General features: G+C 49.5%; 2 protein-coding genes across 3 annotated transcripts in view; one reads left to right on the top strand and one right to left on the bottom strand.

Annotated features, from left to right (window-relative positions):
- The window catches only part of LOC100076573 (BTG3 associated nuclear protein), a 207,415-nt gene extending 200,814 nt beyond the window's left edge, over window positions 1-6,601 (bottom strand). Inside the window, exon 1 of one of the 2 annotated variants that reach the window (XM_029076241.2) lies at window positions 6,467-6,601. The gene's annotated coding sequence lies outside the window, so the exon portion shown is untranslated. The remainder of the gene's footprint in view (window positions 1-6,466) is intronic. The other variant, XM_029076242.2, reaches the window with a different exon arrangement.
- A 10,164-nt stretch (window positions 6,602-16,765) lies between these two features.
- Window positions 16,766-24,384, top strand: part of CA5A (carbonic anhydrase 5A) — a 32,895-nt gene continuing 25,276 nt past the window's right edge. The window contains exons 1-2 of the mRNA XM_001508914.6: window positions 16,766-17,023; window positions 22,138-22,335. Coding sequence (XP_001508964.3) covers window positions 16,900-17,023; window positions 22,138-22,335 — 322 coding nt within the window. The 5' untranslated portion in view covers window positions 16,766-16,899. The remainder of the gene's footprint in view (window positions 17,024-22,137; window positions 22,336-24,384) is intronic.

Consider the following 24,384-nt stretch of genomic DNA (forward strand, 5'->3'; position numbering starts at 1 on the left):
CCTCAGTTTTAATCCCCACTTCATAGATGAGGTAACTGAAGCACCGAGAAGTGAATCGGCTTGCCAAAGGCCACCCAGCAGACCAGTGGCGGTAGGTGGGATTAGAACCCGCGACCTTCAGACTCCCAGGCCCGAGCTCCAGCCGTCCGCCATACTGCTTCTCAACGATGACGGTATTTGTTAAGCGCTATGTGCCAGGCACTGTTCTATGCGCTGGGGTAAATTCAGTGTAATCAGGCTGTCCCACATAGGGCTCACAGTCTTAATCCCCATTTTACAGATGAGGTTACTGAGGCACTGACAAGTGAAGTAGCTTGTTCAAGAAGACTGGCGGGGCTGCGATTAGAATCCATGACCTCTGACTTTCAAGCCCAGGTTCTCATCACTAAAACCCCACTACTTCTAAATGATGATGACGACAATGGTATTTGCTAAGCACTATGTGCCAGGCACTGTTGTAAGCACTGGGGGGATACAAGGTCATCAGGTCCACATGGAGTTCACAGCCTTAACCCCCATTTTCCAGATGAGGTCACTGAGGCACCAAGAAGTGAAGCAGCTTGCCCAAGGTCACCCAGCAGACGAGTGGCAGGGGCGGGATTAGAACCCCCATCCTCTGACTCCCAAGCCTGGGCTGTTGTCACTAAAACCCCACAGCTTCTAAATGATGATGTTAATGGTATTTGCTGAGCGCTTACTGTGTGCCAGGCACTGTTCTAAGCGCTGGGGGAGACACAAGGTCATCAGGTTGTCCCACATGGGGCTCATAGCCTTAACCCCCATTTTCCAAATGAGGTCACTGAGGCACCAAGAAGCAGCTTGCCCAAGGTCTCCTAGCAGATGACTGGCAGGGACAGGATTATAACCCCATCCTCTGACACCCAAGCTCTTGTCCCTAAGCCCCACCGCTTCCAAATGATGATGGTGTGATAGTATTTGCTAAGCGCTATGTGCCAGGCACTAAGCGCTGGGAGAGATATAAGGTCATCAGGTTGTCCCACATGGGGCTCACAATCTTAATCCCTATTTTGAAGTCAGTGAAGCACCAAGGAGTTAAGTGATTTGTCCAAGATCACCCCGCAGATGAATGGCAGGGGCGGGATTAGAACCCACAACCTCTGACTCCCAAGCCCAGGCTCTTGTCACTAAAGCCCCGCTGCTTCTAAATGATGATGATGATGTATGATGATCCCCGCCCCTCCCCTCGGCACTTTGCTCATTTGTATGTATTATTACCCTATTTATTTTGTTAATGAAGTGTATATCTCCTTGATTCTATTTATCTTGATGATGTCGTCTTTTGTTTTGTTCTGCTTTGCTGTCTCCCCCGTTTAGACTGTGAGCCCCTCGTCATGGGGCAGGGATTGTCTATCTGTTGCCGAATTGTCCATTCCAGGTGCTTAGTACAGTGCTCTGCAGAAAGTAAGCGCTCAAAAAATCCTACTGAATGAAAGTATTTGGTTAAGCAATTATTACGTGCCAGGCACCTTTCCGAGCACTGGGGGAGATACAAGCTCATCAGGTTGTCCCACATGAAGTTCAGTCTTAATCCCCATTTTCCAGATGAGGTCACTGCGGCACCAAAGAGTTAAGTGGCTTGCCCAAGGTCACCCAGGAGACCTCTGGCAGGGGCGGGATTAGAAACCCATCCTCTGACTCCAAAGCCCTGGCTCTTGTTCCTAAGCCCTACCACTTCTAAATGATGATGGCGAGGGTACTTACTAAGCGCTATGTGCCAGGCACTACTCTAAGCGCTGAGAGAGATGCAAAGTCATCAGTTTGTCCCACGTGGGGCTCACGACCTTCATCCCCGTTTTCCAGATGCGGTCACTGAGGCACCGAGAGGTGAAGCGCCTTGCCCAAGGTCACCCAGCAGACGAGTGGCGAGGGCCAGATTAGAACCCACGACCTCTGACTCCCCCAGCCTGGGCCCCTGTCACTAAAGCCCCGCTGTTTCTAAATGACGATGATGGTATTTGCTAAGCGATTACTATATGCCAGGCACTATTCTAAGCGCTGGGGGAGATGCAAAGTCATCGGGTTGTCCCACGTGGGCCTCACGGCCTTCACCCCCATTTTCCAGATGCGATCACTGAGGGTCCGAGAAGTGAAGCGGCTTGCCCAAGGCCACCCAGCAGACGAGTGGCAGGGGCGGGATTAGAACCCACGACCTCTGACTCCCAAACCGGGGCCTTTGTCACTAAAGCCCGCTCCTTCTAAATGACGACGATAGCATTTACTAAGTGCTTACTAGGTGCCAGGCACTATTCTAAGGGCTGGGGGAGACGCAAGGTCATCAGGTTGTCCCACGTGGGGCTCACGGCCTTCACCCCCGTTATCCAGATGCGGCACTGAGGCACCGAGAAGTGAAGCGGCTTGCCCAAGGTCACCCAGCAGACGAGTGGCGGGGGGCGGGATTAGAACGGCCTTCCTCCTCAATCCGCCAAACTCTCTTCTCTTCAAAGCCCTACGGAGGGCTCACCTCCTCCAGGAGGCCTTCCTGGACCGAGCCCTCCCTTTCCCTCTGCCCCTTCCCCCCTCCCCTCACTCCCTCAGCACTTGTGCATATGATTGCTCTATTTTATTAATGATGTGTCTATGTCTCCGCTTCTATCGATCTTGACGGTATCGACGCCCGTCTCCTCGTTTGGCTTTGCTGTACGTCTCCCCGGTTTAGACTGCGGGCCCGGTGTGGGGCAGGGCTGCCTTCTCTCTGTCGACCAATTGTCCATTTCGAGCGCTCAGTCCGGTGCTCTGCCCACAGTCGGCGCTCAATAAATACGACGGGATGAATGAAGGCGTTCGACAAATACGGCTGAATGAACGCGCTCAATAAATACGACGGGACGAATGAAGGCGTTCAACAAATACGGCTGAATGAACACGCTCAGTAAGTCCGGCTAAATGAACACACTCAATAAGTGCAGCTGAATGACTGAAAGCGCTCAATAAGTAGGGCTGAATAAACAAGTTCAATAAATACGGCTGACTGAATGAACGCGCTCAATTAGTCCGGCTAAATGAATACACTCAATAAGTAGGGCCGACTGAACGCGTTCAATAAATACGGCTGACTGAATGAACATGCTCAATAAGTACGGCTGAATGACTGAAAGCGCTCAATAAGTAGGGCTGAATGAACACGTTCAATAAACACGGCTGACTGAATGAACGCGCTCAATAAGTCCGGCCAAATGAACACTCAATAAGTACGGCTGAATGACTGAAAGCGCTCAATAAGTAGGGCTGAATGAACACGTTCAATAAACACGGCTGACTGAATGAACGCGCTCAATAAGTCCGGCCAAATGAACACTCAATAAGTACGGCTGAATGACTGAAAGCGCTCAATAAGTAGGGCTGAATGAACGCGTTCAATAAATATGGCTGACTGAACGCGCTCAATAAGTCCGGCCAAATGAACACTCAATAAGTACGGCTGAATGACTGAAAGCGCTCAATAAGTAGGGCTGAATGAACGCGTTCAATAAATATGGCTGACTGAATGAACGCGCTCAATAAGTCCGGCCAAATGAACACTCAGTAAGTACGGCTGAATGACTGAAAGCGCTCAATAAGTAGGGCTGAATGAATGCGTTCAATAAATATGGCTGACTGAATGAACGCGCTCAATAAGTCCGGCCAAATGAACACTCAGTAAGTACGGCTGAATGACTGAAAGCGCTCAATAAGTAGGGCTGAATGAACACGTTCAATAAATATGGCTGACGGAATGAACGTGCTCAATAAGTCCGGCCAAATGAACACTCAATAAGTACGGCTGAATGACTGAAAGCGCTCAATAAGTAGGGCTGAATGAACGCGTTCAATAAATATGGCTGACTGAATGAACGCGCTCAATAAGTCCGGCCAAATGAACACTCAGTAAGTACGGCTGAATGACTGAAAGCGCTCAATAGTAGGGCTGAATGAACGCGTTCAATAAATATGGCTGACTGAATGATCGTGCTCAATAAGTCCGGCCAAATGAACACTCAATAAGTACGGCTGAATGACTGAAAGCGCTCAATAAGTAGGGCTGAATGAATGCGTTCAATAAATATGGCTGACTGAATGAACGCGCTCAATAAGTCCGGCCAAATGAACACTCAGTAAGTACGGCTGAATGACTGAAAGCGCTCAATAAGTAGGGCTGAATGAACATGTTCAATACGGCTGACTGAATGAACGTGCTCAATAAGTACGGCTGAATGACTGAAAATGCTCAATAAGTAGGGCTGAATGAACGCGTTCAATAAATACGGCCGACTGAATGAACGTGCTCAATAAGTCCGACCAAAGGAACACTCAATAAGTACGGCTGAATGACTGAAAGCGCTCAATAAGTAGGGCTGAATGAACGCGTTCAATAAATATGGCTGACTGAATGAACGTGCTCAATAAGTCCGGCCAAATGAACACTCAATAAGTACGGCTGAGTGACTGAAAGCGCTCAATAAGTAGGGCTGAATGAACATGTTCAATACGGCTGACTGAATGAACGTGCTCAATAAGTACGGCTGAATGACTGAAAATGCTCAATAAGTAGGGCTGAATGAACGCGTTCAATAAATACGGCCGACTGAATGAACGTGCTCAATAAGTCCGACCAAAGGAACACTCAATAAGTACGGCTGAATGACTGAAAGCGCTCAATAAGTAGGGCTGAATGAGCGTGTTCAATACGGCTGACTGAATGAACGTGCTCAATAAGTACGGCTGAATGACCGAAAGCGCTCAGTAAGTAGGGCTGAAGGAACACGTTCAATAAATACAGCTGACTGAATGAACGCGCTCAATAAATCCGGCCAAATGAACACTCGATAAGTACTGCTGAATGACTGAAAGCGCTCAATAAGTAGGGCTAATAATGTTGGTATTTGTTAAGCGCTTACTATGTGCCGAGCACTGTTCTAAGTGCTGGGGTAGACGCAGGTGAATCAGGTTGTCCCACGTGGGACTCACAGTCTTCATCCCCATTTTACAGATGAGGTCACTGAGGCACCGAGAAGTGAAGTGACTTGCCCAACGTCACACAGCTGACAAGTGGCCGAGCCGGCATTCGCACCCAAGACCTCCGACTCCAAAGCCCTTGCTCTTTCCGCTGAGCCACGCTGCTTCTCAAGGGCTGAACGAACGCGTTCACTAATAATAATAATAATGTTGGTATTTGTTAAGCGCTTACTCTGTGCCGAGCACTGTTCTAAGCGCTGGGGTGGACACAGGGGAATCAGGTGGTCCCACGTGGGGCTCCCAGTCTTCATCCCCATTTTCCGGACGAGGCAACTGAGGCCCAGAGAAGTGAAGCGACTCGCCCACAGTCCCCCAGCTGACGAGGGGCAGGGCCGGGCTTCGAACCCACGACCTCTGACTCCAAAAGCCCGGGCTCTGCGGCTGACTGAATGAACGCCCTCAATAAGTAGGGCTAAATGAATGAACGAGCGCGCTCAATAAGCTCAATAATGACTGAACGCGTTCAATAAATAGGACTGAATGACTGAAGGGAGGAAGGGGCGCCGGTCCTGGGGCTGGCCGGGCCCGGGCTGCTCGTCCCTCAAGGCCCGCTGCTCCTCTGAACGGTGGGGCGGGTGGGCGCGCCCCGCTGAGCCCCGACCCCCCCGCGGAGGGGGAACGAGGACGACGACGAGGAAGAGGAGGAAATCCCCCCCGAAAGTGGGCCGCCATCTCCTCTCTGAGGAGCTGTGGCGGGGGTTGTGTGGGGGTGGGCGGCGGCGGGCCACCGTTGGCGACGGGAGAAGCCCTGACGAGAGGCCGCGGGCGCGCGCTGGGTCGGGGGGGGGGGGGGGAGGGGGGAGGCCCTGACGAGAGGCGGCGCGCGCGCAGGGTGCTGGGCCCGGAGACGGGGGACCCAGACGAGAGGCCGCGCGCGCTGGACGCTGGGGCCCAGCTCAGAGACCGCGCGCGCTAGGTGCTGGGGGGGGGGAGGGGCCGCGTGCGCGTGCTGGGTCGGGGGGGTCCGGAGGAGACGCCGCGCGCGCGCCGGGCGCTGGGCCCGGGGGGGGGGCCCAGACGAGAGGCCGCACGCGCGCGCTGGGTCCGGTCGCGGGGGGGGCTCCTGACGAGAAGCCGCCCTCGCGCTGGGTCGGGGGGGGGGGGCCCAGACGCGAGGCCGCGCGCGCTGGGGACTGGAGGGGGGGGGCCAGACGAGAAGACGTGTGCGCGCGCGGGGGGCTGGGGCCGGCGGGGGGGGGGCCCAGACGAGAAGCCGCGCGCGCGCGGGGGGCTGGGCCCGGCGGGGGGGGGGGGGGGGGGCCCTGACGAGAGGGCGCGCGCTGGGTGCTGGGCCCGGGGGGGGCCTACAGGAGAGGCGGCGCGCGCTGGGAGCTGGGCCCGACCGGGAGGGGCGGGGGTTGGGGGGGGGGGGAGGGGGAGATCTCGCTCTCGCTCTCGCCCCGCGGGAAGGGAGGGGGGAGGAGACGCGACCGGCCGCGGGAGCTGCAATTACCGTGTGGGCTGCCGAATTCTCGTGGTGTTTGCCGAGGAGCTGCGATAATGGCGCTCGTCCTCGCGAGAGAAGCGGCCGCTCTGCGCAGGCGCCGCGATCCTCCCCCTCCCCCGCACACTCACACATACACCCCCCCGGCGGCGGCGGCAGCGGCGGGCCGGTGTGCGGCCGTCTTCTTCCGCCCCCGCCCGGGAGAAGGCAGGCGGGCGGGCGGGCAGGCAGGGGCGGCGGGCGGCGTCCGCCTCCGCGGCTCGCACCGAGCCTCTCTCCGGGCCGGCGGGGGCGACGGCCTGCCGCCAGCGCGCATGCGCGGCCCGCTCTCCCGCCATTCATTCATTCCTTCCTTCATTCAATCGTCTTCGTTGAGCGCGTCCTAATAACGTTGGTATTTGTTAAGCGCTTACTAGGTGCTAAGCACTGTTCTGAGCGCTGAGGTAGATACAGGGTCATCAGGGGGTCCCCCGTGAGGCTCCCAGTCTTCATCCCCATTTTGCAGATGAGGTCACTGAGGCCCAGTGAAGGGACTCGTCCACCGTGCCACAGCTGACAAGGGGCAGAGCCGGGAGTCGAACTCACCACCTCTGACTGCAAAGCCCAGGCTCTTTTCCACTGAGCCACGGTGCTTCCTAATAGTGTTGGTATTTGTTAAGCGCTTACTAGGTACTAAGCACTGTTCTAAGCGCTGAGGTAGATACAGGGTCATCAGGGGGTCCCCCGTGAGGCTCCCAGTCTTCATCCCCATTTTGCAGATGGTCACTGAGGCCCAGAGAAGGGAAGTGACTCGCCCACCGTCCCACAGCTGACAAGGGGCAGAGCCGGGGGTCGAACTCACCACCTCTGACTCCGAAGCCCAGGCTCTTTTCCACTGAGCCACGCTGCTTCCTAATAATGTTGGTATTTGTTAAGCGCTTACTAGGTGCCGAGCACTGTTCTAAGCGCTGGGGTTGATACAGGGTCATCAGGGGGTCCCCCGTGAGGCTCACTGTTAATCCCCATTTTCCAGATGAGGTCACTGAGGCCCAGAGAATAAATGGTGGTATTTGCTAAGCGCTATGTGCAGAGCACTGTTCTAAGCGCTGGTGGATACAAGGAGATGAGGTTGTCCCACGTGGGGTTTACAGTTTTAATCCCCCTTTTACAGATGAGGTAACTGAGACACAGAGAAGTTAAGTGACCTGCCCAAAGTCACACGGCTGGCAAGCGGCAGAGCTGGGATTCGAACCCATGAACTCTGACTCCCAAGCCCGGGCTCTTTCCACTGCGCCACGCTGCTTCTCGGACTCACCCACAGTCACGCAGCTGACGAGTGGCAGAGCTGGGATTGGAACCCATGACCTCTGATTCAAAGCCCAGGCTCTTTCCACCGAGCCATGCTTACTACACGCGGAGCGCTGGACTGAACGCTCGGAAATGGACAGGTCGGCAACACGGAGAGACCTTCCCTGCCCGACAACGGCCTCACGGTCCAAACGAGGGAGACAGGAAAGCAAAACGAAAGAAGACAACATGGCCAAGATAAATCGGCGTGGCTCAGTGGAAAGAGCCCAGGCTTTGGAGTCAGAGATCATGCGTTCGAATCCCGGCTCTGCCACTTGTCAGCTGTGTGACTGTGGGCAAGTCACTTCACTCCTTTGGGCCTCAGTGACCTCATCTGTAAAATGGGGATTAAGACTGTGAGCCTCACGTGGGACAACCTGATGACCCTGTATCTACCCCACGCTTAGAACAGTGCTCCGCACATAGTAAGCGCTTAACAAATACCAACATTGTTATTATAAATAGAATCAGGGTCATGGGTTCGAATCCCACTCTGCCACTTGTCAGCTGTGTGACTGGGCAAATCACTTCACTTCTCCGGGCCTCAGTTCCCTCATCTGTAAAATAGGGATTAAGACTGTGAGCCTCACGTGGGACCACCTGCTTACCCTGTATCTCCCCCAGCACTTAGAACAGTGCTCTGCACATAGTAAGCGCTTAACAAATACCAACTTTATTATCATTATAAATAGAATCATGGTCATGGGTTCGAATCCCAGCTCTGCCACTTGTCAGCTGTGTGACTGTGGGCGCGAGTCACTTCACTTCTCTGGGCCTCAGTTCCCTCATCTGAAAAATAGGGATGAAGACTGTGAGCCTCACGTGGGACCACCTGAGGACCCTGTATCTCCCCCAGCGCTTAGATCAGTGCTCTGCACATAGTAAGCGCTTAAATACCAACATTATTACATACACCTCATTAAATAATGATGGTATTGGTTAAGCACTTACTATGTGCAGAGCACTATTCTAAGCACTGGGGGGATGCAAGGTGATCAGGTTGTCCCACATGGGGCGCAGTCTTGATGCCCATTTTACAGATGAGGGGACTGAGGTACGGAGAAGTGAAGTCTGTACTCGTCTGCTCAACTGTATACATTTTCATTACCCTATTTATTTTGTTCATGAAATGTCCATCGCCTTGATTCTATTTAGTTGCCATTGTGTTTACGAGAGGTTCTTCCCTTTGACTCTATTTCTTGCCATTGTTCTCGTCTGTCCGTCTCCCCCGATTAGACCCTAAGCCCGTCAAAGGGCAGGGACTGGCTCTATCTGTTGCCGGCTTGTTCATTCCAAGCGCTTAGTACAGTGCTCAATAAATACGAATGAATGAATGAAAGAATGAATGAATGAAAGTCCCTTGCCCAACGTCACACAGCTGACAAGCGATTAGAACCCATGACCTGTGACTCCCAAGGCCGGGCTCTTTCCTCTGAGCCGCGTTGCTTAGCCATCGTCAGCCTCCCCGGGGCTTGGAGCGTCTGTCCTACCCCGCCGGCCTCCGGATTTCTCCGCAAAACCCTCTCGAGGAGAGGGAGGCGGCCTGGAAGAAAACGTGGAGATCCCTTGGAGTGTGGGGGGGGCGGGGAGGCCACGGGGCCGGAGACTACAAGTCCCAGGGTGCATCGCGAAACCCGGCCATTGCCGGCGCGGGGGGTTCTGGGGGTTGTAGTCCCGGCCCCCTTCGAGCCGCGGTGCATGGTGGTACTTGTAGTCCGGCGGCGCCCGCCGCTGCCCCGTTGGATGCTGGGACTTGTAGTCAAATTAGTGCGAAGCGATCGGGGTGACCTGAGGAATCAAAAGAGATAATAATAATAATAAAATAATGGTGTTTGTCCATTATTTCATGCATTCAGTCGTATTTCTCCAGCGCTGACTGGGTGCAGATCGCTGCACTAAGCGCTTGGAAAGTACAATCCGGCAACAGAGTCCATTCTTTTAGTCCGTCCTATTTATTGAGCGCTGACTGGGTGCAGACACTGTACTAAGCGCTTGGAAAGAACAATTCGGCAACACATAGAGACCATTCAGTCAGTCGTATTTCTTGAGCGCTTATTGGGTGCAGACCGCTGCACTAAGCGCTTGGAAAATACAATTCGGCAACACATAGAGACCATTCATTCTGTCAGTCGTATTTATTGAGCGCTTACTGGATGCAGACACTGTACTAAGCGCTTGGAAAGAACAATTCGGCAACACATAGAGACCATTCATTCAGTCAGTCGTATTTCTTGAGCGCTTGCTGTGGCAGACCGCTGCACTAAGCGCTTGGAAAATACAATTCGGCAACAGAGTCCATTCTTTTAGTCAATCGTATTTATTGAGCGCTTACTGGAGGCAGACACTGTACTAAGCGCTTGGAAAGTACAACTCGGCAACAGAGACCATTCATTCATTCAATCGTATTTCTTGAGCGCTTGCTGGGTGCAGACCACTGTACTGAGCGCTTGGAAAGTACAACTCGGCAGCAGAGACCTTTCATTCATTCAATCGTATTTATTGAGCGCTTGCTGGGTGCAGACCACTGTACTAAGCGCTTGGAAAGTACAATTCCTCTTGTCACCTGTGTGACTGTGGGCAAGTCACTTAACTTCTCTGGGCCTCAGTTCCCTCATCTGTAAAATGGGGATGAAGACTGTGAGCCCCACGTGGGACAACCTGATGACCCTGTATCTACCCCAGCGCTTAGAACAGTGCTCTGCATATAGTAGGCGCTTAACAAATACCCACATTATTACAATTTGGCAACAGAGACCATTCATTCATTCAGTCGTATTTATTGAGCGCTTGCTGGGTGCAGACCACTGTACTAAGCGCTGGGAAAGTACTACTCGGCAACCAACACCATTCTTTCATTCAATCGTATTTATTGAGCGCTTACTGGGTGCAGACCACTGTACTAAGCGCTTGGAAAGTACAACTCGGCAGCAGAGACCATTCATTCAGTCAGTCCTATTTATTGAGCGCTTACTGGGTGCAGACCACTGTACTAAGCGCTTGGAAAGTACAATTTGGCAACAAATAGAGACCATTCATTAATTCATTCAATGGTATCTATTGAGTGCTTACTGGGTGCAGAACGCTGTACTAAGCGCTTGGGAAGTGCAATTGGACCACAGATAGAGACCATCCCTACCCAACAACGGGCTCACTGTCTACAAGGGGGGAGACAGACAGCAACACAAAACAAGTAGACAGGCATCAATACCATCAAGATAGATAAATAGAATTATAGATATACATACATCGTTAATAAATAGAATAATAAATATGTACATATACATTCATTCATTCATTAGTATTTATTGAGCGCTTACTAGGTGCAGAGCACTGTACTAAGCGCTTGGATATGTACACAAGGGCTGTGGGGAGGTGGGTAGAGCAGAGGGAGGGAGTCGGGGCGAAGGGGAGGTTGTGAAGCGCTTACTGTGTGCCAAGCACTGTTCTAAGCACTGGGATAGATACGAGGTAATCAGGTTGTCCCACGTGGGGCTCACAGTCTTCATACCCATTTTACAGGTGAGGTAACTGAGGCACGGAGAGGCAAAGTGACTTGCCCAAAGACACACAGCTGAAAGTTGGTATTTTGTTAAGCGCTTACTATGTGCCGAGCACTGTTCTAAGCGCTGGGGTAGGCATAGGGGAATCAGGTTGTCCCACGTGGGGCTCACGGTCTTAATCCCCATTTTACAGATGAGGGAACTGAGGCACAGAGAAGTTAAGTGATTTGCCCACAGTCACATAGTGGGATTGGAACCCACGACCTCCGACTCCCAAGCCCCAGCTCTTTTCACCGAGCCACGCTGCTTCTCGAGATCGACCGGTGGTCATCCCGCTCCACCCCTTGACTGCTGTGTGACCTTGGGCAGGTCACTTTGCTTCGCTGTGCCCGAGTTACCTCATCTGGAAAAAATAGGGGTTAAGAGTGTGAGCCCCATATGGAACAGGGACTGTGTCCAACCTGATTCGCGTGTATCTACCCCAGTGCTTAGAACAGAGCTTGGCACATAGTAAGCACTTAACAAGCGATTAATGTTGGTATTTGTTAAGCGCTTACTATGTGCGGAGCACTGTTCTAAGAGCTGGGGTAGACTCAGGGGAATCAGGTTGTCCCACGTGAGGCTCACGGTCCTAATCCCCATTTTACAGATGAGGTCACTGAGGCACAGAGAAGTGAAGTGACTCGCCCACAGTCACACAGCCGACAAGTGGCAGAGCCGGGATTCGAACCCACGACCTCTGGCTCCAAAGCCCGTGCTCTTTCCACTGAGCCACCCTGATTATAATTATTAGCAAGTGCTTACTAGGTGCTAAACACTGTTCCAAGGGCTTGGGAGAGTACGGCAGTACCGAGACCCGAGTTCCCAGCCCTCAGGGACCATTTCAATTCAGTGGGGGAGAATAACAATAAAAATTATAGACTGAAAGTCAGAGGAAGAACAAGTATCAGTCAATCAGTGATATTTATTGAGTGCTTATCGTGGGCAATGCACTGTACTAAGCGCTTAGAAGAGTACTGGGAGACTGTGAGTCCCACATGGGACAGGGACTGCGTCCAAACTGATTTGCTTCTATCCATCCCGGCGCTTAGTAGAGTGCCTGGCACATAGTAAGCGCTTAAATATCATAATTATTATTATTACTACAATACAACAGAGTCGGTAGACGTGTTCCCTCCCCACCGGGAGCTTACAGTCTAGCTGGGGGAGCAGACATTAAAATGAAACAAAGTTGGGCACGTAAGTGCCGAGGGGATGAGGACGGGGGGAATATCAAGTACTTAGAGAAGCGGCGTGGCTCAGTGCAAAGGGCCCGGGCTTAGGAATCAGAGGTCATGGGTTCAAATCCCAGCTCTGCCACCTGTCAGCTGTGTGACTGTGGGCAAGTCAATTCACTTCTCTGTGTCTCAGTTACCTCATCTGTAAAATGGGGATGAATAATAATAATAATAATTTTGGTATTTGTTAAGCGCTTACTATGTGCCGAGCACTGTTCTAAGCGCTGGGGTAGACAAAGGGGAATCAGGTTGCCCCACGTGGGGCTCACAGTCTTAATCCCCATTTTACAGATGAGGTAACTGAGGCACCGAGAAGTGAAGTGACTTTGCCCACAGTCACACAGCTGACAAGTGGCAGAGCTGGGGTTCGAACCCACGACCTCTGACTCCAAAGCCCGTGCTCTTTCCCACTGAGCCACGCTGCTTCTCAGTCTCATCTCAGTCTTGATGAAGACTGTGAGCCCCACGTGGGACAACCTGATTCCCCTGCATCTACTCCAGCGCTTAGAACAGTGCTCTGCACATAGTAAGCGCTTAACAAATACCAACATTATTATTATTAAAGATACCAATCAAAGTCCAAGGCAACACAGTCTACGCAGGAGAGAGCTACTGAATCCCCGCTACAGATGAGGAAACTGAGGCCCAGAGAAATTAAGTGATTTACCCAAGGTCACGCAGCAGGCAAATGGTAGAGCCCAGACTAGAACACAGTTCTTCTGACTCTCAGGCCTGTGGTCTTTCCATTAGGCCAGGCTGCATCAGTGAAAACAAACTAATGATTTGTTATCCATTTATTGATTTACTCATTGATTAATGGATTAGATCCTGGCTCGTCAGGGTTCACTAGAGGCTTGGTCCCTGCGTGTTTTCAGTCTCAACCGAAAGCTCACCTCCTCCAGGAGGCCTTCCCAGACTAGGTCTCCCTTTTCCTCTGCTCCCCCTTCCCTCCCCGTTGCCTCTACTCACTCCTTTTCCTCCACTCCTCTCCCCACTCCACAGCACTTATATATATATGTACATATTTAGAATTCTAATTCTATTTTATTTTTATTAATGACGTGCATATATCTCTAATTCTATTTATAATGATGCTACTGATGCCTTGTTTTGATGTCTAGCCTCCCCCCTTCTAGACTGTGAGCCCATTGTGGGGAGGGATTGTCTCTATCTGTTGCCAAATTGTACTTTTCAAGCGCTCAGTACAGTGCTCTGCACAAAGTAAGTGCTCAATAAATACGATTGAATGAATGAATGTATATGTGTGGGCTGCGAAGGAGTGGGGAGGAGCATTAATAATAATGTTGGTATTTCCTAAGCGCTTACTATGTGCAGAGCACTGTTCTAAGCGCTGGGGGAGATTTACAGGGTAATCAAGTTGTCCCACGTGAGGCTCACAGTCTTCATCCCCATTTTACAGATGAGGTAACTGAGGCACCGAGAAGTGAAGTGACTTGCCCACAGTCACACAGCTGACAAGCGGCAGCGTCGTAAGGGTGGAAAGCAGATGGTTAAATTACAAATGTCTCCCGGCAGTGAGGGGAATTTCCTTTAGCGCGACTGGGAGAGCTGACGGTCGAGTTGAGAGAACAGAAATGATGGAAAGCACGAGCTGTGGACCTGGGAGGAATATAGTGCCGGGGAAAAGAGCTGGGCTGGCAGGACAACAGAACTGGGGAGCTGAAGGGAAGAGGAATCTCGGGTCTGGGAGAAGTCTGGAGGTGGGCCGGTCAAAGGATAATACTATTAGCGATGACAATTGATAAGTGCTTACTCTGTGTCAAGAACTGTTCTAAGTGCTGGGGTAGATAGATACAAGACAGGCTGGACACAGTCCCTGTTCCACATGGGGAATCACAATCTAAGTAGGAGGGGATTTAAATCCCCGTTTTACAGATGAGAAGCAGCGTGGCTCAGTGGAAAGAGCCTGGGCTTGGGAGTCAGAGGTCATGGGTTCGAATTCCAGCTCTGCCCCTTGTCAGCTGTGTGACTGTGGGCAAGTCACTTCACTTCTCTGGGCCTCAGTTCCCTCATCTGTAAAATGGGGATTAACCGTGAGCCTCACGTGGGACGACCTGATTACCCTGTATCTCCCCCAGCGCTTAGAACAGTGCTCTGCACATAGTAAGCGCTTAACAAATACCAACATTATTATTATTATTATTATTATTATTAAAATGGGGATTAAGACTGTGAGCCTCACGTGGGATCAACCTGATTACCCTGTATCTCCCCCAGGGCTTAGAACAGTGCTCTGCACGTAGTAAGCGCTTAACAAACACCAACATAAGATGAGGAAACTGAGGCACAGAGAAGTGAAGACACTTGTTCACGGTCGCACGCAGTAGGCAAATGGAAAAGCCGGGATTGTAACCCAGGCCCTCTGACTCCCGGCCCACGTCCTTTCCGCTAGGCCACGCTGATTCTACACTCTATAATAAAACAACTATTTTATTATGTGCATTCACGGTGCTTACACTCTTTGCACTGAGGCAGTACCAGGAGATTGTCTAATGGCTTGTCACTGATCAGTCAGTCGATAGTATTCGAACACGGTTGGGCAGTGACATGTGGGCAAAATGGTGGTGGATAATAGGCGAGCAACTGTGACATCATTTCACAAGCAGTGTGGCTCAGTGGAACGGGCCCGGGCTTGGGAGTCAAAGGTTGTGGGTTCTAATCCCTGCCACTTATGAGCTGGGTGACTTGGGGCGAGTCACTTAACTTCTCTGTGCCTCAGTTCCCTCAACTGTAAAATGGGGGTTAAGACTGTGAGCCCCACCTGGGACAACCTGATTACCTTGTATCTACCCCAGCTCCTAGAACAGGGTTTGGCACATAGTAAGTGCTGAAGAAATACCTCAGTCATTATCTTTATAATAATAATAATAATGGTATTTGCTAATAATTGTTAATAATAATATATAAAGATAATAATTAAGGTATTTCTTCAGCACTTACTACCTGCCAAGCACTGTTCTAAGCACTAGGGAAATATAAAGTCATGAGCTAGGACACAGTTTCTGTCCTTATGGAGATCACAGTCTAAGTATACATGGTTCTGGTCCCTTTTTCCGGGGGCTGGGCCTTCACCAGGACCCCAGTGTCTGTTTAGGGATCAATACTGAGGTCACCGAGAGCCAGTGTTTTAAGGTGCTTTGAAGTAAGCGGCCTCTGGTTAAATATTTTTCTGATGAGCCTTACCCGACCTGGAGAGTGAAGAGGGATTTAAACTGTCACCGAAGAGAATGGTTAGACTTTCAACTGCACAATTCCCAGGTTAGATAGCCTTAGGAGCTCCTTTCATGAAAATGAGTAAATTACAAATAAAATCATTCTGCCCACTCTGTTTCATTCTTCTGGGGGGAAAAAAATGCCATTTGTTAAGCATTTAACCGGGCACTGCACTAAATGCTGGGGTAGAGGCAAGATAAACAGGTTGGACACAACCCATGTCCCACATGGGGGTCACAGTCTTCACCTCCATTTTACAAATGGAGAAGTTAAGTGACTTGCCCAAGGTCACACAGCAGACAAATGGCAGAGCCCGAATAAGAACCCAGGTCGTTCTGATTCCCAGGCCCACGTGCTACCCCTGAGCCATGTTGCTTACTTAAGCGTTCCTCACATTTCCTTCAGCGAAATGTGACTGTGGGCAAGTCACTTCACTTCTCTGTGCCTCAGTTCCCTCATCTGTAAAATGGAGATGAAGACTGTGAGCCCCACGTGGGACAACCTGATTCCCCTGTGTCTACCTCAGTGCTTAGAACAGTGCTCTGCACATAGTAAGCGCTTCACAAATGCCAACATTATTATTATTATTATAGATTCTTTGGAAGCGAGGAGCTGTATGGAGTCTGGATTATCCCTGTTTATCCAGATTTTAGTAATTCTGGTTAAAACCATGGGGGGGGGGGGACCACAGATTCCACCTGAAAGGTAAGGCATCTTTAAAGAACATAAGGTTTTGCAGCGATTGAGATACTTTGGGAGGAAAAACTTCCCTACCCATGGAAGAGACAAATCAGATCCCAAAGTCAGCAGTGTTTACAAAGCCAAAATGAAGAGTACACATTCAGCAAATAACAGCTGCCCCATTTTGCTCCAAACTAAACTTAAGACTAATGCAGAGGTCAGGCATGAATGGGTTGAAAATTAACTATTTTTAGAGAGCGGGATATATCCTAGCTTTGGGCCTGGCTTTATTAAAGTCTGCTGGGCACCAAGTCCCTTCGAGTTCAAAAACAGCTCGCAGGCTTTCTTTTAACAGGAGGTTGGAAAATCACCCCAACTTCCAATAAGGGACTGGCAAAGAAATCCAAGCACCAGGAGGGTAATAATGAATAATCTGAGAGTCTTTAGTCTCCCATTACTAGGCAAGGAGTTGAGAAAAACTACCCCAAATCAGCAAGTGATGGCATGTCGTTCGGATGCCTGTGCTCCCAGGAGCAGGAATGATGCATGTGAGTAGATATATAGTTTTTCTTTATTTCGGGGTAGTTTTTATTACGAGGATGGTTGCTACTTACCGTATCTGTTGAGGCTTACTGGGTGCAAATCACTGAAAGTACAAGGATGCAGGTGTGGGCAGGGAACGCGTATACCAACTCTGTTATATCGCACTCCTCCAAGCCCTTAGTACAGTGCTCTGCACAGAGTAAGCGCTCAATAAATACGATTGATGGATTGACTGATTGAATCACACAAGACGTTTGGCCCACGAGGGCTCACGGTTTATAAGGCAGGTTGAAGAAGAAGGAAATCGGAGACAGATTTTGGTGACTTGACTGTTAGCTCGTTGTGTGCGGGGGATGTGTCTGTTTCATGTTATACCGTACTCTCCCAAGCGCTTAGTACAGTGCTCTGCACACAGTAAGCACTCAGTAAATGCAACTGAATGAATGAATGAAGCGACAGATAATTATTACGATGAATAGAGCACAAGCAATACCTCAACATCAATAATAATAGTAATTACGGTATTTGTTAAGCGCTTACTATGTGCCAAGCACTGTTCTAGCCGCTGAGGTAGATACAGGGCAATCAGGTTGTCCCACGTGGGGCTCACAGTTTTAATCCCCATTTTACAGATGAGGTAACTGAGGCCCAGAGAGATTGAGTGGCTTGCCCAAAGTCACCCGGCAGACAAGTAGTGGAGCCGGGATTAGAATACACGTCCTCTGACTGCGAAGCCCATGCTCTTTCCACTAAGCCACGCTGCTTCTCACATCAAGATCAATGATACCAGGAAGACCTGTGATAAGTTAATATAATAATAACGTAATTATGGTATTGGTTAAGCACTTACTATGTGCCAGACGCTGTATTAAACCCCGGGTGGATACAAGCAAATCGGGTTGGACACAGTCCCCGTCGCCTGTGGGGCTCACAGTCTCCATCCCCATTTTAGAGATGAGGTAACCGAGGGACCGAGAAGTAAAATGACTTGCCCAAGGTCACACAACAGACAGGTGGTGGAGCGGGGATTAGAACCCATGACCTTCTGACACAGGCCCGTGCTGTATCCGCAAAGCCACGCTGCTTCTCTGTTACTCTTGAGGGAAGAATTTTCAGGATTTTTAGTGTTTCGGCAGTCCGATCCACAGTCCACGAATCACCGCCTCCCCAGAAGCCGGAATTCAATAGCTGGAAGGGTGTGCTGCAGCTTTAATTCCTAAATAAGGCAGGTCTTCCCCTCGCTGGTATTAGGTAAGGAAAGTTATTCTCACTCTTTGGTCCCAGAGAGCAGATGGGGGCACCACCTTCTCGGCCGCCTGGCTGGAGCTTTTGAGTTTCTGAGCGGCCAAAGGGAGCACGCTGGGTCTTGGCCCCAGTGGTCATGGGGGAGAAGAGTTTTTATCAGTATTTATCAGTACACATATCAGTAGGTGTAGCTGTAAGATCATTTGACCTTTAGATTTTAAACTTTGGTAGCAGAAAATGTCCACAAAATCCTAATTATGAACTCCATGGTCTCTTCCCATTCTGCTCGTGGTCCCCCAGTTCTGACCACCCTTCGGTTTTTTACACCGCCCCCACTATTCTCTCCTGTTGTTTTCTTGGCTCCACAGCCCTTATCTTCTCTGCTCTCTGTCTTGATCTTGGGTAGGTGTGACTCTGGGCGAGTCATTTCACTTCTCTGTGCCAGAGTCTCCTCATCTGTAAAATAGGGTTTAAATATCTGTTCTGTCTCCCCTCTTAGACTAGGAGCCCATTTGGACAAGGGCTGTGTCTGACCTTGTAATAACAATAATAATAATAGTATTTTTTAAGTGCTTAGTATGTGTCAGACAGTGTACTAAGCAGTGGGGTAGATGCAAGGTAGCAGACCCCGTCCCACATGGGGCTCACAGTCTTAATCCCCATTTTACAGATGAGGTAACTGAGGCACAGAGAACTGAAGTGACTTAACCAAGGTCACACAGCAGACAAGTGGTGGAGCCAGGATTAGAAACCAGGTCCTCTGACTCCCGGGGCTGTGCTCTTTCCACTAGCTTATGCTTGTATTTACCCCACTCCGCATAGTGCTTGGCACATAGTAAGTACTTAAATTCCACAATTATTATTATTAATCTCCTGCCAGGCCCACTGAATTCCCACCCCTAAGTTTCTCCCAGAATAAAGGTGCCTCTTCCCTTCAACTTCCCAGTTCTGTTGTCTTCCCAGCCCAAGTCTTTTCCCAACACTGGATTTCTCCCAGGTCCACAGCTCGTGCCTTCAATCAGCTTTGTTTCCTCAACCCAATCATCAACTCTCTCAATTGCACTAAAGGAAATTCCCCTTACTGCCGTGAGAGATTTGTATTTTAACGATCTGATTTTTCCATCATTACTGCTCCTCCCCTCTCCTTCACAGCCCACACATGTACAAAACATACAGAGATCAAGCCTAAGCCTCTAGTAAATACTGATAAGCCAGGATCTAATCTATTAATCAATGAGCAAATCAATAAATGGAGAATCAATCATTAGCTTGTTTTCATTGAAGTGGCACGATCTAGTGGAAAGAGCACAGACCTGGGAGTGAGGAGACCTGTGTTCTAATCCTGGCTCTCCTACTTGCCTGCTGTGTGACTTTGAGCAAGTCACTTAATTTCTCTAGACCTCAGTTGCCTCATCTGTAAAATATGGATTTGTTACAGTGCTCTGTACACAGTAAGCACTCAGTAAATAGCACTGCTTGATTGATGGACAGTGTGAAAGATGGCTGAGAGGGAGCAGGAAGGCCAGGAGAAAAGTGGAGTCCTGGAGAAAAATGCCAGAGAAGTTAAGTGATTTGTTCAAGCTCCCACAGCCGAGAAGTGAGCTAGGATTAGAACCCAGGTCCTTTTAATCCCAAGCCCATGCTGTTGTCACTAGGTCACTTTGCTTCTCTATAAAGACATAGAGAAGCAGCGTGGCTCAGTGGAAAGAGCATGGGCTTTGGAGTCAGAGGTCATGAGTTCGAATCCCAGCTCTGCCACTTGTCAGCTGTGTGACTGTGGGCAAGTCACTTAACTTCTCTGTTCCCTCATCTGTAAAATGGGGATGAAGACTGTGAGCCCCACGTAGGACAACCTGATTCCCCTGTGTCTACCCCAGCGCTTAGAACAGTGCTCTGCACATAGTAAGTGCTTAACAAATACCAACATTATTATTAAATAGCAATACATCTGGGGCTTTAATCAATCAGTCAATCAATTGTATTTATTCAGCACTTACTATGTGCAGAGCACTGTTCTAAGAGCTTGGCAGAGTACAAGAGAAATAGCAGACACGTTTTCTGCCCGTAATGAGTTTACACTCATCATGCTGGAGAGGTAAAGTGAAATATTTTAACTAAATACAAGACTTTATTCAGTCTGTGTCTGTCACCATGGCTAGTATTTTTTTTAATTTTTTTCTATTTTATATAATGTTTCAGTGGCAGAATCACCAACCTCATGTTGAAAATCAAGTTATTTTTCAAACTGAATTGTTTTTAGTCTGGTTTTGATTGCTTGTATCTTCAGATCCCCAAGCTGAAAAGTGAAGAGGATTTCTGAGGCAACCATCTAGATAATTCCAGCCAAAAAGACTAATGAGAAACAGCATAATTAGGGTCTGAATTATCCAGGAGGGTGGTCTATACTGTCATTACATCATTGGTCTTTACTGCTTAACTCTCTACTTCAATTTCCCAGGATAAACTGCAGATAATGAGGTGTTCATCCCCTTGATTCTATTTATCGTGATTAAGTTGTCTTGTTTTTGTCCGTCTGCCTCCCCCGATTAGACTGTAAGCCCGACAATGGGCAGGGATTGTCTCTATCTGTTGCCGAGTTGTACATTCCAAGCATTTAGTACAGTGCTCTGCACATAGTAAGCGCTCAGTAAATACTATTGAATGAATAATGAATAATATAATAGTTGATAATAATTACGGTATTAAGCACTTACTATGCGCAAAGCACTGTATTAAGCACTGTGGTAGATACAAGACAATGGGGTTGGACACAGTCCTTGTCCCACATAGGACTCACAGTCCTTGTAGGAGGGAGCAGGATTAAATTCCCATTTTACAGATGAAGAAACTGAGGTACAGAAAAGTGAAGTCACACAGCCAACAGGTGGCAGAGTCAGGATTAGGACCCAGGTCTTCTGACTCCCAGGTTCGTGTTCTTTCCAATAGGCCACACTGCTTCCCAATGAACGGGGCAAATCAGAAAGAATTAAAGGTTACCTAAGGTAAGTCTACAACCTCAACAGAGCTTCTTCCTGGTTCAGCGCTGACATCAGTCAGTTATGCTGGACACTTTCAATATGGACCATTTCGTATGACCAAATTCTGTAGAAATGACACAGTTGAGCCCGAGTCACCGGTAATTAAGGGAGAGAGAAATCAATGATGAAATCAAAAAAGATAAAATTGATTTTTAAGGAGAAGCTCACTAATAATCGAGAACAGATTCTGTGTCCTGGACAGGCCTGTTGGTTATGAAAACTATTGCCCCTGCACAATAAAACCCTACTTAAAGCTCACCTCCTCCAAGAGGTCTTCCCAGACTGAGCTCCCCTTTTCCCTCTGCTCCCTCTATCCCCCCTCACCTCTTCACCTCTCCGCAGCTAAACCCTCTTCTCCCCCCATCCCTCTGCTCCTCCCCCTCTCCCGTCTCCTCCCCTCAGCACTGTACTCCTCCGCTCAACTGTATATATCTTCATTACCCTATTTATTTTGTTAATGAGATGTACATCACCTTGATTCTATTTATTTGCTATTGCTTTAATGAGATGTTCTTCCCCTCGATTCTATTCATTGCTATCGTTCTCGTCTGTCTGTCTGTCTCCCCCGATTAGACCGTAAGCCCGTCAAAGGGCAGGGACCGTCTCTATCTGTTACCGATTTGTACATTCCAAGCACTTAGTACAGTGCTCTGCACACATAAGCACTCAATAAATACTATTGAATGAATGAATGAATCAGTTCCTCAGCAAAATGATTCAATTTTCTCTTGAGTTTGCAAAGTCACAGTCTTGGTAGCAAAGCACTTTTCCGGGCCGCCGAGCAGCTCGACAGGATGGTTTCCTTGTCACTGTCCGTACTTTCATCCCTGCTGTAGTACATCCACTCTGGAAAAGCCGGTTGCCGATTCCAGGAGGCGCTCGACAATCACCTATCCATATCCAGAGGAAAGGCAGTGTCTACGACCCTCACCTGAAACCCTTGAAAATTAACTACGATCCGTCTCGCTGCCTCCACGTCCGGAACACTGGCTACTTGTTCCAGGTTGAGTTTGATGATTCCACTGAGGAGTCAGGTGAGATATACCTTTGGGGCGACTTGCTCCGACCTTGACCCCTGACTTCCCTCCTGTCTCCCCGGGCTCAGCGGTGTGGATCTAGACTGAGGAGAGTCTGGGAGATCCCTGGGGGAGTTCCCTGAGGTCCTGGCAGGCTCTAAGCGGGTCTGAAGGACTCCAAGAGGCCAGGCCTGGGATGTGGGGATGGGGTCTGGCCAGGCAAGTCTAGACTGGTAGTGGGGATCCACAACTGAACTGGACTCCCAGGTCTTCCAGAGGTGAACCGAAGCTCCGGACCTAGACTGGCACCGAGGGTCCTCCAGAACAGGGATTGACCGGACCCAGACTGGATTTGAATCCCTGGGCCTGGGTCGGAACTAAATGGGCTGCGGAGGGGAAGAAGGGTGAGGCAAAGTTTGCTGAGACATACACCTCGCTCTGGAAACACCTCAGAACCTCCACAGAACCCCACCAAGGTCTGCCCAACAACCATCTGACCAGAACTCAGAGAAACTGATCAGACTGTGTTCATTAACCAACTGCCGGTTTTGGAGATTAATATAGGTTGTTTGGTTTTCTCATAGAATTCAAATCTTTTCTGATGCCGATTAACATTCTGAGCACTATCTTTCTTCGCTTGGAACATGTCTGTGTTTGTTTTTAAGATGACTTTGTTCCTGCTAAAGAAAATAGCAGTAAACAGCGTGACTGCAATTATTCCCTTTCGGCTGGCTGCTTTCTCACTTTCTCTGCTCAGACCGAGCACATGCCTGATTCAAGTGAGGATCTCTGACTGGAAGCTGCTTTAAAGAAGCAGTAGGGCCTAGTTGAAAGAGCACAGGCCTGAGAATCAGAGGACCTGGGTTCTAATCCTGTCTCCACTATTTGTCTGCTGTGTGACCTTGGGCAATCACTTAACTTCTCTATACCTCAGTTACCTCATCTGTAAAATGGGGACTCAATAACTCTTCTCCTTTCTACTTAGATAATCAGGTCCAAACATGGGGCTCAAACATGGACCTGATTATCTTGTATCCACCCCATCGCTTACTACAGTGCTTGGCACATAGTAAGTGTTTAACAGTATTATTATCATTATTGTTATTAGAGACCTGCCTGAGCACTGGTTAGAGAAGCAGCATGGCTTAGTGGACAGAGCATGGGTGGGCAGAAGGGACCTGGGTTCTAATCTCTGCTCCTCTACATGTCTGCCGTGTAACTTTGGGCAAGTCATTTAACTTCTCAGGGCCTCATTTACCTCATCTGTAAAATGGGGATTTAAGAGGGAGAACCACATGTGGGATAGGGACTGTGTCCAACTTGATTAATATGTATCTACCCCAGCACATAGAACAGTGCTTGGAACACAGTAGGTGCTTAACAAGTACCATTATTATTATTATGTAGTATAGAAGATCCTCCAAGATTCTGGGAGCAAGAGACTCTAACCCTGGCTCCCTTCGGCAAATGGTTTGCACTCTCAGGTCTGCATCCATGTTTCCTGCCATCTGCATAATAACCCTGTGTCCAATGCCAAGAGGGAAGGCAGCCCCATTCCAGCCGCAGTGGGAGTAATAATTACAATCCTTGGCCCCACTTGGCCCCTCTAATGCCAACCTCATCCCTTGACCTCGATCTCATCTATAACGCTGCCAACGCGCCCCCCCGGTCTTCCTCTGGCTTATAATGCCCACCCGCTTCACAGCCGACAGATGATCACTCCCCCCACCTCCAACCTTTATTAAAAGCACATCTCCTCCAAGAAGCCTTCCCCAGCTAAGCCTGTGTTTCTTCTTTTCCCACTGTCTACTGCCTTGTCATTACACTGGATTTTCACCCATTATTCATCCCTTCCTAGCCCCACAGCAATAATGTACATATTCAATCACTCTCTCTCTCTCTCTCTCTTTCTATTTCTCTCCTCCTATGGTTCTGAGTGCCCAAGCCCCACCTAGAAACTTCTCCACTAATGCCTCACTCTGACAATTTACTGAGTACTTACTATGTGCAGAGCATTATACTCAGCATTTAGGAGGGTACGGTACAACAGAATTAGCAGACACATTC

This window comes from Ornithorhynchus anatinus, chromosome 11 (genome assembly GCF_004115215.2).
Source record: "Ornithorhynchus anatinus isolate Pmale09 chromosome 11, mOrnAna1.pri.v4, whole genome shotgun sequence".
Taxonomy (NCBI): domain Eukaryota; kingdom Metazoa; phylum Chordata; class Mammalia; order Monotremata; family Ornithorhynchidae; genus Ornithorhynchus; species Ornithorhynchus anatinus.